General features: G+C 43.2%; 1 protein-coding gene across 12 annotated transcripts in view; it reads left to right on the top strand.

Annotated features, from left to right (window-relative positions):
• The window catches only part of LOC105288159 (regulating synaptic membrane exocytosis protein 2), a 61,529-nt gene extending 42,462 nt beyond the window's left edge, over nt 1-19,067 (top strand). For 10 of the 12 annotated variants that reach the window (XM_026973690.1, XM_026973688.1, XM_026973686.1 and 7 more), the window contains 6 exons: nt 108-2,659; nt 3,684-3,860; nt 7,915-8,128; nt 11,174-11,385; nt 11,510-11,649; nt 11,988-12,930. In XM_026973690.1, the coding sequence (XP_026829491.1) occupies nt 108-2,659; nt 3,684-3,860; nt 7,915-8,128; nt 11,174-11,385; nt 11,510-11,649; nt 11,988-12,194 (3,502 nt within the window). In that variant the 3' untranslated portion in view covers nt 12,195-12,930. Of the gene's footprint in view, nt 1-107; nt 2,660-3,683; nt 3,861-7,914; nt 8,129-11,173; nt 11,386-11,509; nt 11,650-11,987; nt 12,931-13,029; nt 13,146-14,173 lie in introns of those variants that run through there. The other 2 variants (XR_003407248.1, XM_026973687.1) reach the window with 2 other exon arrangements.
• Nucleotides 19,068-20,685: the final 1,618 nt, after the last annotated feature.

Raw genomic sequence — 20,685 nt, 5'->3', positions numbered from 1 at the left:
AGTATAGACGCTAGTCTGCATCCGCGTAGGTCTTTCTTATCCGCTAAGGCTAGGAGCTTCGATTGCGACGTGATGCACGATACATACGGTGATCGTTTCGGTACTAGGCCAGGGTGCGTCGGTCTGCTATCGCGGCGGGCCAAGAGTTTCGAGTACGAGAGCATTTCGAGCAACATATTCAGCGACGACAGTCTCAGGACGGCCCGAAGGAAGCTCAAGCGGAATCTCTCTCTCAGCGACGCCGGATACGGTGACAAGATACCAGCGCTGGGCGATCACAGCAAGTCCTACTTCGACTCTAACGGTGACGACAAAGTGCCTAGTCTCGCGAGCAAGGAGACCAATTACGATTTTCTCCTCGATGACGCGGAACACAAGCCGTTTTACGGATACGACTCAGAGCTCAGCTGCGGCGAGACGGAGATTTACGTGCCAAGCTTCGACAAGTCCAGCATCGAGACGACAGTCGACAGAATCGCTGAGGCCAAAGATTATAAATCCGCGTACGGTTCGCGTCCCGCGCACGACAGCGATCTCTTCAGCGATAACGACCGCGCCAATCTCAGGAACATTCTCGACAAGGAGGACACCGGCAAGAGAAAATACGCGGACGGGAGTTATTTGAATCACGACACATCATACATCAGAGACATATCTACGGAGAAGAGGACCAAGAACGTGGAGGGCGATCTCTGTAACCCGATCGGCGATCATCACATCTACTGCAGCATCGACGAGGCTCTGTCGTCCAGCGAGAATTACGAGCGCAACATTCTCGCGAGATCCGCCACGAAGATTCACGACGCCTCCGACATCGACCACTGGATATCAAAGGACGTCAAAGAAGTCCTACGGTCGCATGGAGGAACAGCCGGTCATTCCTATCGAGACAACGGGTACAAGAGTTACGATAGCTGGGACACCGACTACGATGAAGGATTCATAGACCGAGACAAGGATTACGAGGAGAAGCAATTCGACTATCGAGACAAGGGCGTACGAGCTTTGAGAAGCGGCGGATCGGCGTACGAAAGCGAGTACGACGGCGCGGATCGTACCCGCGGGAAACGTTACGCACGGTTCGATAACGACGGAAAGCTTGCGACGAGCGATTACATTAGTTATCGTCCCTCCGACGACTACGAGTATCAGGCTGCGCACACTATGGGTACCAATGAGGACGGTTCCATGCCGCGCAGAAGAAGACGAAGAAGCAGGAGGGACAGTCGAGAGGGAGGCGTAGGTGGCTACGAGAGCTCGCAGATCCGAGACACGGTACCAGGCGTTCAACCGAGATTGACGGAGAGCAGGCGATCGACGATCCAGCGTACGGAGTCCACGCCAACCCTGCATTCGGACGAGGATCTGAGCTCGATTGCGGACCGCACCAGACGCATGTATCGCCGCAGGCGGAACAGCAGTTGCCCAGAGAGCAGAGATCTGCGTTTACGCGAGGGACTGTTCCGACATAGGGACATCGACGAGAGGACTTCGAGCTTCGTGTTGGAGTCCGACGAGGAGTTCGGCTCCGTGGAGACGGTCGTCGGCGCTGATTATTACCGTCGTACGTCGGGCGTGACGGGGACTCGAGCGAACGGCATTAGAGCTTCGGGCTTCCTTCACGCGGGACAAGATCGTGGTAGCTACTTAGACTCAAGATACGATTACGAGGATCGATATCAGGACCGCAGTTATCCGGGGACTCGCGAATTAGTTAGGTCAGGGTCGCAGCGTGCTTCGAGTCGCGACGGGCGACACGCGTCGCGCACTAGGCGTAAAAGTAGCTGCCCGGAGTGCCGCGAGCTAGCGCTGTCAACTTCGGAATTAGGTAGGTCGGGGTCGCTGTCGCGAAGGGGTGACGATACCCGGCGTTCATCGGTAGAGGCAAAGCATAGATATCGTAGGCGAAACAGCAGCTGTCCGGAGGCTAGGGATCTCGAAATGCTCGAGAAGAGGCAGCGCCCGCAGCAGCTCGTGCATCGGCATCAGCAGCAGCTACAGCGACACCCGAGCCAGCAGCAGCAGCAACAGCAACAGCAACAGCAGCGGCCGCAACATCAGCAGGGAAGTAGTAAGAGGAACGTGGCGATCAGCGACACCCTCGAGTACTACGAGTACTCGATGGAGAGCGAGAGCCAGTGCAGCGAGAACTGCGGATTTGGCCCGTGCGATCCGCGTAGGCCCCGTAACCGAGCACCCCGCCCCGGTAACGCTAATTCAAGTCTCTTTGATTCCCAAACCGCTACCTCCGACACTGCTAAAAACTACCACCCACGGGTCGACGATCATCACCACCAATACCCACAAAACACGAAAACATCGCCGCTCGCCAACGTCGTCGACGTGGCATCCTCGTTCCTGCCACGGCCGTCGTCCTCGTCGTCCCGGCAACGATCCCGAAAAAAATCCGCCTACGACGTCGACGGCCACGACCGCACCAACGTCGCCGCCGCCGCTGCCGGCGCCATCGGTCGTCGCGGCGCCGCTGACGACGCGCGGAATCGTCGCTCCTCGTCCATGCCCGAAAGCAGCGAGTACACCAGTCAGCCAAGCTCGTACGAGAAGACGTCCAGACACCAGGTCACCGACAACGGGCACGACAAGAGAAACCAGTTTACCAGGAGTCTCAGTAACGCCGACGTGCCCCAAGATGAGAAAGGTGAGAGAACTTGCTTACGCCGGCTAAGATAAGCTCATTTCTCTGCAAGGACTGAGAAGCGGATTGGTAACACGTTCTTTTCCGTTGATGACTGATTAAATGTGTCATTTGTTTCTTCTATTTTCATTATTGTAGGTGAACATAAACGTTGTAAAACGTGCTAGAACATTTTTACGTGCGTATGATGATTTTTATTTAGTTATATATATTTATCTAACGTTTGAGTACTGAAAGTGATTGCAAGAATTTATGCGAAAAGTTTATTTTCACGTTGCGCTGAGTTTCCTATCACTTGTCAGAAATTTAAAATAGGGGAAGCGCGATCGCACTCCTTGATTCTAATTATTTAATCAACAAGTTTTATTTTACGTAGCCTGAAATTAAATCGATTCTTATGAATATCAAAATTAGTCTCTCGTTATCGCATGTGTGTGCTACGCACTCTGACTAAAAATTCGATTCGGTATCTATCTGCTTCAATTTTTCGTGCATACATGGGATCGATTGGTATCGATTTTACTATGACGACGTCATGATATATAATCGACAAAGCGAAGACAAGATTTTGCGGAGAAGACACATAAATTTGCATCGGGATTTACGGTCACGAACTCGTCGCATATTTAGCGGTAGTTAGTAGTAGTAAACTGCAAATGTACGTTCTTCCGAAAGTTCTCCCCGAGTTCGCGAAATCACGAATATCTTCACGTTCTGTCACGTTCAACGAAGTAACAATGAAGTAAGGATCATATATATTGCTTCCGAGTACATTTCATAATCCTGTTAAAAAATTTACAATTTAATTGACTGAGATTATGATACAAGGCCACACATATCTTCTATTACACAAACTCACTTTGCATTTTTGTCTCTAACATCATTTTCAAGATTGGTATTTCAGAAATCATTTTGGAAACACACAACACGTGGCCACGACGCGTTGCACAGTTCTTGCACCTAGCGCTCTGATCACGCTAATTTGATTTTATACACATACGTACAAGTGCACATCCTTGTTTCGCAGACACGGGTAGTTTCAGCGATACAGCGCTCGCGCTGAACGTCGACGATACATCGAGAAGAGGCCGCAAAAGCTCGCCTGGAAGTAAAAGCGGAAGCGGCAGCAGCAGCGGAAGCGCGGTCCAGTATCAAGCGGGCCTGGGCAAGAAGAGTAACAGCACCAGCCAATTATCCGCGACAGGTAACACATTGTCACACTGGCCACTTCTAATTAAGTCTTTTTTGCGTTTAATCTCTACGTGTTTATATCTAGTCGACTTTTCATAATGATCGATCATACGCGCGAACATAACGTTTCACGGTGCGCGATATTAGATCATTTGGTCGTTATGTGACACCATTTCACGCGACATTAGACAGTTTTCTATTCCTGGCGTTTATCTTCTCTTTTTAGTGAAGAGGAAATCGTCCTCTTCGGAACATCGATATATCGTTAATTAGGATAGCGTAGTCTAGCATCGTTAGTGTGTAGATTCTAACGGTGTGCTCTCGCTACGTGCATAACTGGGGGGTGATTGAAACGTATCGTCGATACAATTTTATAAAATATACCGAAACGGATTTCACCACTTGAACATACAAAAATCTCCAGCTGGATTCATTAACGTTTATGGTCAAAACACGGATGAAGAATAAGATCAAAAAGAATAAGGAACAATGAGAAGCAGCATCGCCGATGCATGATCGAGAAGCAGTCGCAAGTTCGCGCGCGATTGTCCAAAGCTACGCGCTGGTCGTAATTATACAACGTGATATTTCGTGCGGTGTAATTCATCGAACGTAAGATCTACTCATTGTTCTATCTGATATTTGACAAAGTAAAAATGGCACAACGCGCGAGCGTGTTACATCCGATTCATCGACCAATTCCTTATCTCTTGTACCTTATTCTTCGCACTTGACGATTCTTGGTCACTTACGACGAGACACTTGCAATTCGAGTCTATCTTATTGACGAGATAACGATAACAAGAGCATACCGTATACAAGCAAAAAATCCCAGTAAGCGGGGCAGTATGTACATTCTAATTGTATTCTTGTTTTCTCCGCCATCCCTCCTCATCTCTATCCGCCTCTCTTCGACATGAACACACTCACACTTTACTTCTACCAACCAACCACCTCTCGACGCTGGGGGACGTCATTCACGTCATCGATCTGCACCCACCTGCACGATTTCTCATCGCGGCGGCCGATCGTCGACCGCGCGCTCGTGTGCGTTCACGGAACACCCCACACGGATCACCGATCGATTTGCTGGACCGATCGCCACTGTCTCACGCAACTAAAATATATATATATCTATATATACTTGAATACCACAATACTCTCTCGCAACATTTAACGAAAACAACAACTACAACAATATATACGCCTGTATAAAATCAATTCGATAATCGATCGACACCACGCTCACTACAACAACTGTGCTCTCGCTACCGCAACTTGCAACCACCACGAAACAACAAAACCATATCACGTCACGCAAAATCCATAACATACCACGTGCGTCTGTTGGTGGTACATGCGTGGGCGAGGAAGGACGGAAACGCCGGCTGGGTTTCGGGAAGAAGGGGAAGTCGTCGTTTACAGTTCACAGGAGCGAGGAGGTACTGCCGCCGGAAGACACGGGCGGCGGCGGCGGCGGCGGCGGCGGCAGCGGCGGCGGCGGCAGGAGTGGACGACAACCGAGTTCTGCGAGCAGCGATGGCGAGGGCAGCGGCGACGGGGACAGGTCCGACTAAGATCTCTCAGTAGAACACCACTTTCTTTCTCATGTTCTTGTTTTTGCTTTATTTTCCTCGTATCATCATCACGCGGGAGCGACCGGCAACGGTCCGTCGACGGGGGTGTCTGTCACGGTGGTTCTGAAGGACCACGTCGCCGCGTCATCACCGTTTCAGGGGGATGATCGCGGTCGCGCGACGATTTCCGGATTTCCGCACGAGGACTGGCGACGTGATATGAACACGTCGTGCGTACATATCTCGGAGGAAGCGATGATGTAGTATAATGATGACGATGGCACGGAGATTGCCGTTTGCGCGAAAGTGAGCGGGACAGTTCGACAGAGGTTCCGCTCTCAGGTACTTTGATTTCATTCGCTCGTGAATCGGATCAAGCCTTCGACGAAATGTGAGTACACGTTGCAGGGGAACTATCTTGCGATAGGAAGAACAAGAGCTGTCGTTCGACCCGCTGACACCGTGATGCTAACAGCAAAACAACGTGACACACTACACACTTCACTCTTTAGAGGCCGTGCTTTAGTCGGAGTCGTGCGAGTCTCTCGTGATTGTTGTCGGAAAATACTCTCTTTTCCCGAAAAAAGAAAGAAAGAAAAAAGAAAATGCTGATCGCGACTCGAGCACGACAAAGTGGATCCGCACGATGGATCCTCGTTGTGTCGCCGTCGAGCGTCGCTTGGACGCGCGACCGAAGAAAGTATTTTGCGAATCTGCACGTTTCTTCAAAATGGTCACGAGGCGATTCTCTCCCGCTCCGTTATTCTAGATCGTAGAGAGCTATAATTTCTACGTAGCATTGATACGTTATCTCTAGAGGAACGTACGCACGAGTTTCCTGGGCTGTTACCTCGCCGTTTTGTATCAATTTTCGTCAGCAGTTCTATTTGACATCACGCGGAGATGCGGCTCACTGCATCTCCGATTAATATCCGCGCCGTGATATGGCGTGAACCGTGCAGATCAGGAAACTCAAATCCTAGTTGCACAGGTATAGTTGTGCTGGCGCCTTTTCGTGACTCTAGAATAGTGTCGGCACCGTGTGTCACATTATAACCGTTCCGTTTCATGCAGCTTTTGAATCTAGAGATCGTCGCGTGGTTAATTTGAATTTCTCGATAGCATCGAGAGGTAAGTTGGCCACCTGATACCAGTTATTTTTTTATTATTTCTTAGAAGCCGCTGTTGATACGTGCTTCAGGTGAGAGTGCGCTCTACTCACACGGCTTTTGACTTCTCGATGTCCTAAATCGTTGCAGTTGCTTTTACGAGCGTGTTTTACGATAGCTCCACGATCAACTGATTAACGAAATCCGTTTTTTAATGTGCTATCCGCGACATTTATTATATTATTACCGGACAATCCTTACGTACCGATCTGATAATTGTAGATCGTACTTTTGCTCCGTTGTGTAAATCATGACGTTTGGAGAAGAGATTTTAATTGTACAAAGCCTGTATATAATTATCTGTGCGTACTTAAGGCGTCCGGAGAATATTATTAAATATTTAGTGATAGACATACATACCGAGCAATTGTTTTCTAAAATCACGGTTACTACATACAGCATTATCCCATATGAAAGAAAAAAATCATACTTGTAATTTTATGAAGTAGTTATTATAGAATTAATTCTTATTTTGGCAGCCTACGTGAGTTTAATAGTATAGCGATGCCACGCGATAGACCGCTGAAGGTTCACTTATTTTATTCATGCTTTTGCGCTGTCTATTGCAGGATTACTCAAACAAACTCTTGTTGGATCATCAATGATGTTTATTTTATCGATGGACCGGCATTTTTCAGTCTCCATTAATCCCAAAAAAGAACATCCTATTGTGACTCACGCAAACGCTATCATGCTGTTATTATCCGTCACACAATGAACATTGAAATTTCATACATAGGATACTGTGATTAAATCTGTTGTCTGTTTGGTGTCAAATGCGAATGCTCGCGCGATATTATCTCGTCACATCTCACATCCAAATCTTCACGATACCCCGATAAATCCACGCAGCGTTCCTACCGTTTTTCCCCACCTGTATAAAATACAAAGTGCTTTTCGAGTTACAAGATCTCATTCCAGCTCTGCATCTTGCGCCGATCATTAGATAGAGGAAAGCGAACAGGGAGAGTTCGAGCGAAAGAAACGAGAGAGCAAAGAGAAGAGAGCATGAGAGTGGAAAGCTTGCACAAAAGGAAGAAAGGAAAGAAAGAGAGAGTGCAAGGGAGAGAGAGAAAGAAGGAGAGAAAGAGAGAGAGAGAGAGGGAGGGAGAAGGGGATGATAGTCGGAGGAGTATCTAATCATGCTGAGATCGTTCTTAGCGCATTTGTCGTTCTGCGATTCCGTCGCACGTCTAAATTAAAGAGCGTACGGCAGCCCTTGGATTATCCTGGACGAGGGAGTTGCCGCTACTGGCTGGCGCACGCGGTACTAGTGAAAGACAATAGTTTAGCGGTATTTCTTGTTTGGTTTACAACGCAGAGTGCGGAGGGATGTTCATCGGCGGTGGAAGCGCCGCGGCACGCGGCCCTGGTGGCTTAGCGAGCCGGAAGCGCAACAGCACGCCGAGCAGCATACAACGATCCGAGGAGATCATGCCGATGTATCAGCGCTTTGACGTCGGCAAACAGGCAGGATCGGCAGCCAGCGATACCGCCGGAAGTCTCAACTCGATCTCTAGTTCCGAAGGAAGCTCGTAAGTAGTGGACTCCATCTGTGGCGACCGATTCTACAAGCGGAAGCGCGAGATTCCTGATACATACACTCACACTCTCTCTCTCTCTCTCTCTCTCTCTTTCTCTCTCTCTCTCTCTTATTCTCTCTCTTCTCTCTCTCACTCTCACTCTCTCTTTCTCGCTCTTTTTCTTTCTCTTCCTGTTCTTTTTCTTTATCTCTCATTTTCTGTCGACTCTTCCTGTTATTGATTTCTGTTTCCTCTGTCTGACTTATCGGTTTTATATTTTGCCCCTGTAAGAAATTGCGTGTACACTGATTAAACGAGATATCGTAAAATAATTTATAATTAAATAAAGTAAATAAATTCTGAAAAAGAAATCAATTCTTCTACCACTAAAACGGCGCTCTCGGTTCTTGCTGGTTGTCGTTTGCCAATGTACACGCGAGAGTTTATTTTACCTTCTTTCATTCTTCAACCAGTGGGCTTATTCTTTGTCATTCATGCAGAAATCATAATTCAGAAAATTTATGTAAAATATTATATAAGGCGGAGAATTGTTATTGCAGGATCACCTCTCTCTTATAGATTAATTATATAGACAGAGAATATTTCTGCTGGTTTACTTGTACTCTACTCCTTATACATGTATCACAATCTCTCTACACGGAAAATCGTAAACGCTTCCAGATTAATTATCACATTTTCAACCGTGTGATTAAGTCAATGTATACATTTGAATTCGTGCAACTACATGGTTGCGGTCGCACGCTTTTTCTCACTCCCCTCCGATTTTTATCAATTTGCTGTCTTTTTTCAATTACAATTTATTTCTCGACTTATCGCCGAAATCAAGTATTATGAAACCATGTATGAAAATCAGAGAGATTTCCTTAAAAAGGAACATCATGTGTCTATCAGTTTTTATCCCTCTCTCGTTAATTTTAATTTTTCATAATAATTGACTTAATAATTAATTTAAAGACAATTACATTATGGGAGATGCTTTTTACATTATACGTCAGTTTAGTAACGCGAGGAAGAGACAAGTGTAAAGTATAGTCTTCGACGAATTGGCTGGGATTTATATATATTTCACTGTCTTTTTCTGTCTCCTTCCTTCCACTCGTCTCCGGCATTCTTTCATCCCTGCTCCAAACACGAAAACGTCCAATAAAGAATATTCTCCTTCATTATCGGTGTTGTTGTCGTCTTGGCTTAATTGCTTGATTGTGGCAAATGATTGTACCGCATTAAGTCAGAGCACCGTTGCACATACAACACGCACTTTTTTTTGTATTTATTATATGTCAGTGTGATCGTATCGCGGAGTTCTATCTCTACCCCCACATGGTAAGAAAGACGTACTGTGAATGTACTGAAATCTCGTCCAAGGATGTCTTCGCAGGATCGTTCTCCCAATGGTTCCCATATACTTCTGTACAGTTCGTTGTCTTTTATACTGAGTAGATACTGTCCATTGAGATCAATGTTCCTTGAAAAGCAGTCTCTTGCCTTTCTGGATTTCTGTCCTATCGTTTTCATAAAATGTTTGTTGATGGTATATCGTAGAATAGGTATTGTACAGCGGTGTACCTCTTCTAGAACGCGCGCCGGATCGAGAAAACGATCGGTAATTAAAAGAAAGATTAAATCTACGTGAGAAACACGGAATAGCGAACCGTTTTGTCGATTCGGCGGCACGAGAGACGTTTACGAGTAAAAACCTTGATAATGCATTGTTTAATTCCCTGGCAGCAGTATCTCATGTCTAAATATGGTTGAAACTACGGAGAATGTGGTTGGCTGCAATCGAGTGTGTGAACTTTCATTCATATGACTTTATCCAACATTCGAACATATTGTTGTACTCATTAAGTAATACGATATAATGTTTAAAGTCATTGTATAATAGCATATAATCCGAATGGCTGATAATGGAATTAGGTATGACTGTTCTGCAATTAAAAGAGACCTAAGATAAGCTTAGCTCATATTAAGATATCAAAAATATGTGCTAATGTATTTCTAAGTTACATATAATATAATTAGACTAATTGATTATTTCGAGTGTGATCATATACACTCGATGGGTAATTGTATGTACAGCAAAAACTTTCCGAAAAGCTCTGCTTAGCATTAATAACGTGAATCTTCTCAACGGCGCGTAGCCAGCGACAAGTAAGTTAATACATAATTTTTTTTGATTGATTCTTCCATCCCTAAAATAAAGCATGTTAAATAGATATATGTAGTTTGGAGCGAAGAAAACAGTAATCAGTCGTATAACGTTATCAAGTAAATATTAATGTAAGAAAATATTCCTGTCTTTTTTCGATCGATATCAATGCGTTCATATTTTCGCAGTTTTATCTTTTCGGTTATTCATGTCAAAGTATAAAAACAGACTGATCACTGTTAATCATTATTATCTAAGATGGTACCTCTCTGCGTTTAGATTAAAATGCATGCGTTAACAAAGTCTGATATGTTTTTTTAAATTTATATATATATATATAAAATCTTTTTCCAAACGTGTATATATATATAATATGTATGATATATTTACTCACTACACTGACACTATACACTTTCAGCGTGAGTTCTTCTTATCTCAAACTGAATGAGGTGTGTTCTCTTTCTTTTACAACTTTCGTCGAAGGCTTGCGGAAATTGTCACTCGCTCCCGCGGGATAATATATTTTCGTTTATGATTTTTTTAGTTTCCTTCATATTCTCTCATTGCGTCGCAGTTCCCTCGAACTCTGATTTTCGGCTCGCAGTTTTCGCGTTTTGGTTCTCCATCATAAATTGCGTGATTTGAAACGCCCGAGATCGTTGCCCCGCGCACGATCTCGGATGTGTGCGGAGAGAATGGAAAGAGGGCGAATTTATTAAAATGCAGTTCCGATTTCCATTACTCGCGAGCACCGTGAGCCACTTCATCCCTACTCGACATTATCTTCTTATTCTCCAAGCGTTTTCCGTTCAATCATGCTTCATACTTTTCGTAGTTTTCCGTATGCGCGCGTTCTCCTGTTAAACGTAAAATTTTGAAAACTGCAGTTGGTCTCCCAGTCTGAGAATGGCAGGCGAAGGACAGTTGAGAGACTTCATCGAAGATCTTGGACCGGGCCAGGTAGTCGGACGACAAGCACTCGGTGCCCGTTGCCTCGGCGAGATTCAACTGTCGTTGAGCCAAACGAAGGGCTACCTTGAGGTGGAGGTCATACGTGCCAAAGATCTTAAAGCGAAACAAGGCAGCAAGGTGATACCAGGTAAGCCATTTCGAGATCTTCAAGGCGAAAACGCTTAAACGCTGTTTTGGGATAATCATCGCGTGTTTGCGAGACCAAAGCGTTTACCGCGCACAAAATAGCTTACGCTCGCTTCTCGTTCCAGCTCCTTACGTGAAGCTTTACGTGGTGAACGGTAAAAGATGTATAGCGAAAGCGAAAACCACGACGGCCAGAAAAACGTTGGATCCGTTCTATCAACAATTGCTGGCTTTCAAAGAAAACTGCCGGGGTTGCATATTGCAGGTATGCGCTGCTGCGCGAGATTCTGCCAGCACTTTTATCAAAAATTAAACATTGCGCATCATGCGTGCGTGATTGTCGTTTCCTAGCTCGGAGAATTGCGATAATGAATATTATTAACGTAATAAATATCAGAAAGATTAATACGTAATTAATAAATATATAATTAATTACTTAGCACGTAATTAATATTCTCGATGTTGAATATTTCATTTTTGTTCGGAGTCAGTACGGTTCTGGTTGCCTTTACGGACGTTGTTCCCGTTGTTTGTAACTTTGCTAAGTCTTACAATGCATTCTCGTACTCATATTTAATTATAATACTGCTTAATACGTCGCAGGTGACAGTATGGGGTGACTATGGCCGGATAGAGGGGAAAAAAGTGTTCATGGGTATTGCACAGATCGTATTGGATGAGCTGGACCTCAATCAGATGGTGTTCGGATGGTACAAGCTGTTTGGCACCCAATCCCTGGTCAGTGGACCTTCATCCCTTGCTTTGTCTCGTCGATCTTCGGCAACGTCTCTCGATTCTTTTAGAACTTAAAAGAATGATAATCCGAAGAACGTATCGAAGTTACTCCCTTCATTACGTATCGAACGAGACGCATATCGTCGAGATGTGCGAATCTTTGGGTTTCTCGTAGTAAACAAAGTAGAGCAAACACGATTGAATTCGAGCTCCTGTCCCGCGTTGCACCCAGTCGCTTCTACCATTATTGAGATACCGAAATGCACGAGTCTCGATGTAGATAAAGATGATAGCGTTACATTTACCGATGAACGATATTAGAGATTGAAAGTGTTGAGGGTATCGTTATAAACGTTTTTAATATCTTAAGTGACACGCGCGGAGATAATCGTTATTACTACATGTAGTGTCCAAGTGTAAAATACATTAGAGAGGCAAAGTAACGATGATGAATATCGATTACCGCTATATTTAATCCTATAAAAAGTTAAGAGAAATATCACAATGGATCCTTTTATTATATCGTAATATTCTTCGCTACGACTTACGAAAGTTTGAAAAAGAGATCTCGCACACCGTCGCGTATACACACACCTTCCCCGTTTGGCTGTTAATGTTGAAGCCTAAAAACTACTTAACGATTGACGTTCGGCTCTGAATACGGTAACGACGTGCGGTTTTAACGTATCAAGTACAGCGAAGGGAGGAGGGCAACACGGCAAACAGTTAGAGATTGCACGGATAGTAGAGAACTCTGCTCGAGGATTCTGCGAGAGATAGAGAGCGAGAGCGAGCGAGAGAAAGAGAGAGAGAGAGAGAGAGAAAAAAACAGAGAACCGTGCGATAATGTAAGGACGATGCGAGAATGCGAGAAGAGTGAAAGAATGTACGAAAGGATATGTTTTTCTAGAAACACCACTAGTACATCACATATCATGTACGACATATCTCAGACGAGCCACTAGTCTGTATGTAGACTAGATGTAGACGTAGCAGCCATGTTCCCGGAGCGCCAGATAGTTTTAGGTACGCACTGAGACCAAGGCATCGTTCGTAGATAGTTGGACAACGATTTAACGTGGGTACGCACAGAAAAGGCGACGAGTCGAACAGCCGAGATTGCGGATGAATCGCGGGGCGATCTATGACGCCCATTCGTTAACGACGCAGTTTGCGCGCGTCAGGGATACGTTGACCTGGGCTTTCTCGAGTACCCATGTGAAATCTTGATACGTTTTGTTGTTGCCGATATCTTCTTTCCATCTCTCCACGTTTTATATAGAAATCTTACCTCTTCTTTGTGGAAATGTCTGTCCTATATGCGGCTTCGAAGTAGCGACGCGGACAATCGATAACTGCTGCGACACGTTGATTACGTTATCGTGTACGGTCGAGACTTCGTTGCCCCGTTGCTATCTGCATCGACTTTACCCTTCCGAACTCGAAAGGGACATGCCTCTACCGTTGAGCTTGGATTCCACGTGGAAAACGCTGGATACTTATTACTCCCTGAGTTTGCCGTTTGCACCCTGTAATACTTTAATACTTTTCTTTGCCCGTAAAAACGACTTTTATAGACCTTTTGATTGCTTGTGGTAATTGTCACGTTGTTCATTTTAAACTTTGCACAAAACATTGCCTTCTTTTGAAACTCATTCGTACCTTCTTGTACACCGTGACAATGTTTCGTATGCTTGATTTCTTATCAGTATAAAAAATATACGAAAAGAGTAAGTGAAGGTAAGTTTGTGCCGTATTCGGAGTCCTATTTTTTATATCCTCTTGTATATTTTCTTGAGATGTTCTTAAGATGCCGGTCAGTCTGAAATATTGAATGATACCAAAAGAGATCTCGGCAAAACCGCGTTTTAACGGAGCTATCTGCAATAAAGTTGATCTTGTCACTTGTATATTTTCCGTTAAATATGAATATTAATTTCAATAATAAAATCGGTTAAATTTAGTGGAAAACTTTATCATTCAATATTTAATATTGACGAATTTGTGCAATATATGTACAATTAATAACATGTTTGTGTCTGTTTTATTTGCAGAACGTCTGAAAACAAACGAATTCAAGCGAGTTTGGGATAGATGAGAACTCAAATGTGGTGTACTAGGTAAATAAGACGCGAAACGATCAGTGACACTCGTTTTCAGTGAATCTAAATGTGGTTAAGTGAATAAGAAATCGATGAACACAGTGGGATGAACAAAGAGATAAACGATTCATGGACGTTTAATCATGCGAGAAAGATTGAAAATGTTGAACAGTATACATATAAATATATTACAAATACTTATGGAAGACGTTTCCAAAACTTTGTATATAATTTAGGACAGTTCAAGTACTAAATGCCGATCTCCGAAAATCGGTCGGATAAAAGACACTTATCGTTGTCAAATTTTTAGTCAAAAATGTCACCGTCAGAGTATATATTATTTAATGTAAATAATATAAGAACTATATGAATTTGTGCGAATATTGTGCGCGCTGGTTTGAGTGGGTAATGACGTTCGCATTATGTTCTCGTTGACTTGCGATTTCTACGTGGATGATCGTTCTGATTTTGGGACATTTCTGTTAATTAGACTATCTCGACCTATAATTTAACGTTTCTTAAGTCAGCATCGGAATATATAACTAGAATATATGATGAATATAATTAATTACACAGTTTGTTCCTTGATACATAAAACCGACATTTATTGGCCGTCGTACTGTCGCGTTATTCGATTTGTTTTCAAGCTCTATTCAGTGATTTGTCCAAAATGAGAACACGGTAACGAATTCTACAATGTAGAAAATGTGGAACAGAAGTATATATGCCACATTAAGTACGAGGCAGACTGATAAATCGATTCCTACGTATCTAGGTTTGGCCATTTTCGTTGTATTAGCAATCTCGACGCCGGAAGAGTTGTACCCGAACGATTATGGATTAGCTTCGTTTGATGAAATTGATTTCGGAATTTCTCATTCGTGGTAAGAACCGGTTCTTGAAACAAATTGAAAAACAAAACAAACCGCCCATTTAAACTCGCGTAAAGCAGGACTCGTCGCGGCAAAAATTCTCTTTCGTACTGATTTTGTACAAAAAGAAAACAGTGAATGCCACTAAATATTTAAGAGGCTTTGTAAATCTCTCTGTAAGAAACGCGTAAATGCTTGCCATTAATTTTATATCTTAATTATCGTGCTATGTGTTCGATCTTTCTTCGTGCGTACCTCGAACACTCGCGATGATACATTCTGCGAGCATGCACATGCACGTGAAACGTCTACTGTGAATTAGTAAATAATTATATTCGCGTGCCCTGCGAGAAAGAGGAAGAGTGAGAGAAAGATAGAGAGATTGAAAGCGAGATTACAAGTGAGATTGAGAGCGAGATTGAGTGTGTGTGTGTGTGAGAGAGAGAGAGAGACTGAGAAAAAAATTGGAAGAGAGAGAATTATTTTTTGTGAAATTTAAAGTTTGGCGTGTGAACTCCGTGTAAAAGCCGAACGTTTCAGTTTAATCATGAAACGTCAAGAAAGAGATTTGGAAGAACGAGGGAAAATCTGAACGAGAGCGAGTGTTTAATATTTTTCAGGCATTATGGCGATGTTTGCGTGAAATTTAGGTATGCTTTTACGCAAGTTGGCGTATTGAGCGACTATCGAAAGAAATCTGGAAAATTGCTACGCGCTGAATTTTCTTTGCGAATCTTGTTAATCTTCAGTGAAGTAAACTTCCTAATGACATGCTTTCGGATTACGAATCATTGTAATCATTGGAAGGTACTCCTTGGATATCGTCGACGGAATCGATGAGTGAAATACAAGCTCCAAGTAGCTTGTATATGTTTTCGTACGCAGAGAATCTGTTAAAGAAGTACAGATTCAAACGTAGAAAACTTCGTGAATAATTCGCGTCACGTTTCTTCAGTGATCACGGTCGGATGATTCAGTGACAGTGACGTTAATCCCTTACTGCAGTTCTTACTATTGATTGACCAAGTGTACGATATCTTGCTTTGTAATTCGAACTGACATTGCCGCATTCGCACTCGCATTTCTGCTCTCTGACTATTACACGACTACACTCTTTCCGCGATCCTCGACGTGGTTTTTCGGAGTAAGATCGAATACCACATAAGCGCGGAGTTTGATACGCGTGCTGAGATTATATCGAATCACCATCGAAACACATGCAGTCCGTCGTTAAGCGAGTTATGACGTAAGACTTAGCTTAGAGTTGAAAGAAAAAAAAACCGAGATTACGAAGTACCATTGATTTACAGACGAGCCATGTATAGAGATGTCACCGATGATCCAGTCGTTTGCGATAAATTCTAGGTAACTTTCTCGCAATCGGGAGACCGATCGAGCTTTAGGGAACGAGGGAATTGTATAGAGAGAATGGTGGTATCTTATCATATCTATAACACACGTGCTTAAAAATTAGAGACGTACAGCAAGAGAAAGAAGCTTTTTTACTTGTGAAAAAAAAAACAAAGACAAAAAGTAGAGCTCTATCCGAAGGCGGTGGAGGAGAGATGTATGTAAAGTACCGTGAAGAAACCAAAAAAGAAAAAAAATTACCGTAAGCTGATTTCTAAGTACGTATTTTGCAACGCGCACGAAACTTACCGAGGTCGTGAGACAATGACGACGTAATTACACAAGTATATAATTCTGTAATAGTTATTCGATAAAATATAACACGCAAGACTACTTACACCACGTAACTCCTCAGTTTGTAAAGCGCCGCTCATGAGCGGCGATGAGATCCTTCTCGCGAGGTTGATTCGACTCCCCCGTCTCTCTCTCCTCTTCGTAAGCTGTTTCTCGTGCGATCTCTCACGTTTCCCCGACAAATAACACGGTCAAACACGCGGATTTCAAGTTACTTTTAGAGCTAGGAGAGAAAACTAGTAGAATTTGTATAATAAAAGACTCGTAAAGACTGCATTTGTGCGGGTAGCCGAGCGACTCGAGAAAATCGTCTCCTCGTGTTGGCTATTACGTCATTACGTGCACCGCGATAGAAGTAATGACAAAATGACTACCATTTCGCGGAGAATCGCGCGAGATGAGATAAGTTGTGGCGCCCCACACGGGGCGCCGTGAAATTTACGAGAGAAACGAAAGTAACATAATTCGTTCATCGCGGATTTAATAATACTGGTCATTCGTATCGTTATTCTAATACGTTAGAAGGGTGTTGATTCGTCGTGAGAAACAGCGCGAGAGGGGTGCACTTCGATTTTTATTCTTACCATGCCCATTTGTACATAGGCATGCTCAATCCTAGAAGAGCGGACACGCGCATTGTGCATGTGTATATGGTGTGTATATGCGCGCGCGCGCGCGCGTGTGTGTGTGCACGCGTGTCTGTATATGTGTGCGAGAAAATCACGTATACATAATATTATAAACTACGAAACGAACAAATTATTATATCCGACTTTATACCTATATATTATTAATTGACTCAATGAAAGGGGTCGGGTGCATGCCCCGACGACTATTATCGATTTGATTAGTAGAAACTAACGAAGATTGGAGCGTACAATTGAAAATGAGAGAAAGAAAATAATATCTAGCGAAACGAGACTACACAAAGAAACCCAGAACACTAAAATGCGCGATAAAAATGCCTGAGAGCCAAGGGGTACCACTTTTGTCAAATTTAGAGAGCCAATTTAGGTTTACAACTATAATAGGGTGTGCGTGCGTGTGCACGTGTGCGTATTGGATGCATGAAGAGGGTTGAAGAAAGAAAAAGGAACGCGAGAGAATGCGTGTGCGAGCGAGCGAGCGACATGAAACGGAGGAAAAGTTGCAAAAAGAGAAAGAAAGACAAGATATCGAGATATGAAATGAATTATCGATTATTCTCGTAGAGGGAAGTTCAATGTAGCGTTAGGCGATCCTGTAAACTTGTATTTAAGCTCACGAGCGACTCGTATTCCGATGTACATGTGCTTCACACCTTGACAAAACGTGGGAAGCCACAATTATAGACCGTATATCGTCATTTCGCCGATTGATCGTTCGATCGCATCACTTGCCCTCGGGCGTCCTGATTAGATTCTGTCCCTAGCGCTCTTTTCGAAATGCACAATCTCCAGCTGAAGTAGCAAAAGTCGCCTATCTCGAGCATTGTCCTTCGGAGCGAGTCATGAGATCGGTCGTAAGATCGCGAGCAGTTTACGATCTTAATATTAAATGAAAAAAAAGAATTATCGCTGTTGGCGAAGTTGTCCATCGCTCAGACGCAACCGCGACTGGACCTGTACATTCTTAATTTATCAATGATGTACGTCCGAATTTATTTCCTTCGGGTATAAGGGTGAGAAGGCGGGCGGCAAGCGAAGGAGCAGAAAATGCAAGAGAATGCGAAAGAATGAGGGAATGAGAGTGAGAATGAAAGAAGAGAACACGAGAGTGTACGTGTGCGTATGTGTGAGAGAGAAAGAGAGAGAGAGAGGGAGCGAAAGAGTGGGCGTTAGGGAAAGCGTGTCTTTTTTCGTTGAGCAAACGGAAGCAGGAGTAACAAGAATAACGAGAGGACGAAAGAATTTAAGCAGTACGTACGTTTAGTCGACGTTCTCGGCGGGATCTTGGCCGGGAGCTCCGTGAACGTTTGTTTCTCCCTCGCTTCGTCTACGCTCGTGGAAGAAACTCGAGAATTCGCGGCACGAGGTAACATCGCACACCACACGATATAAGTGTAACAATCCGTTTTCGTTTCCTCGCATCAATATAGGCGTTCTCCCTCCGCGCGCGCGTTCGAACCGCGGCTCGCTGTTAAAAGCCACCGCCTCAATCACGGAGTTCGCGGCAGGGGATCGCGAGACGATTAAGTATAAAGCGTTAGTGACTGTATCCAGTATCATATATCTGATAAAAGATACCCCCGATGCCAGAGATGGCGTGTGACAATAAAGTGATTCAATGATTCTGTCGCGTTTCAATCATCCCTCACCGAACACGCGCAACCCAGGCAGCACACATTGGTTTCAAAACCGTTTCATAAACGTTTTGCCGTAACGTTTCATAACCATTTTATTGAAACGTTTATTTAGGAGAAAAATGTCCAACGAAAAAACGTTTCGGCAAAAAAACGTTTCAGAAACCATCAGAAAAATATTTATCAATTCTATATATCAGTGCCTCAAAGATAGACGGAGTTAAGTCACATTTTTGTAAAAAACTAGATTTTTATATTTTATGAATTACTCTCTAAATTTCGTGTAGTGGAATCTCACTCTTTTGAAATATCACTTCAAGTAATAGTGATCTCAAGAGTTTCAAAAGAAAAGAAGAAGAAAAGAGTATTGGATCGGTTTTCCGGATGGTTATTTACAAGGTGATAACACAAATGTTACTTGCGAGAACGTCACGTCTGGCCTGGCCATCTATCGGTCGCTTGGTGAATCAGAGGTGGGAATCACACACACTTGTGTTGATTTTTGTCTCTTGTTCCATAATCGAGTACATTGAAACGTATGATGTAAAAATAATTAATACTCGCAAAGTAAGTAGAAATTACTATTTTTTCTATATTAATTATATAATTTCAAATCAATTTAATGAAACACATTTTTCGTTTCTGTGGAAACGTGAAAAATACGTTTTTAAAATTGAGGTCTAAAAACGGTTTCTATTTAAACCGTTTCTTAAATGGTACTTTATGTTTCTTAGACATTAGATACGTCTAAGAAACATATATTAGGCTAACATGTGCTGCCTGGGAACTGCATGCACGTATACATAATCTACACCTGTAAAGTGTGATCGGCGCTATCTTCACGCTGCAGGAAGCCTTGGGAGGATGATCGAAAGGAATTACAAAAATTAACCAAAATTCTCCAAAAATATCATTTAATTAGATTTATTTTTATTTATTTTAGTTACACATCTGTTAATAAATGCGAGATAAAGCTCAAGAGAATACTATCGATTCTTACGCAACAGAGATACGAAATTAATCAACCGTGCTACGCTGAAGCGTAATTCCCGCCAATGACACGTCAACTTACTTTGCTCTGATTGGTCCGTCAGTTCGAAATTATAGTTGTGTGCCGCCGCGTCAACCGTACGGACGTGTCCGTATCGCTCCGCAGTTTTCGCGTTTGTTATTATTTAAGGGGGGAGCCTGCTTTAGAACGCTGAAAATAAGGTATATTTTACGAATTGTTTTTGGAGAAACTATACAGCGGATCATTATAAAACTTTTATGCATTTATTAGTACATGTTTAAAGATAAAAAAAATTATTTTTTTATTTGAATATATATCGCTTGTAGAGGTCGTCCTGGAGAAATCTTAGTGCAGCCGCGTCGCCGGCATTGCAAATTGGTGAGCATTCCTGCCTCCAAATTTCGTCTAAACTGAAAAATTGAAATATGTTCTCGTTATTTATGAATTCCCATCGTCGATGAACCAAAGAGAGAAGAAAAAAGTTGAAAAGTGCCAAAATGGTGGAGCTTAGAACACAAAAGTACGATTTTTAGGCAAAGTTGTTGAACTTTTTCATGCAAAAATAATTGTTTAACTTAATGTTTTTATGAATATT

Source organism: Ooceraea biroi, chromosome 11 (genome assembly GCF_003672135.1).
Source record: "Ooceraea biroi isolate clonal line C1 chromosome 11, Obir_v5.4, whole genome shotgun sequence".
Lineage (NCBI taxonomy): Eukaryota > Metazoa > Arthropoda > Insecta > Hymenoptera > Formicidae > Ooceraea > Ooceraea biroi.
This window is presented reverse-complemented; position numbering and strand designations above follow the sequence as displayed.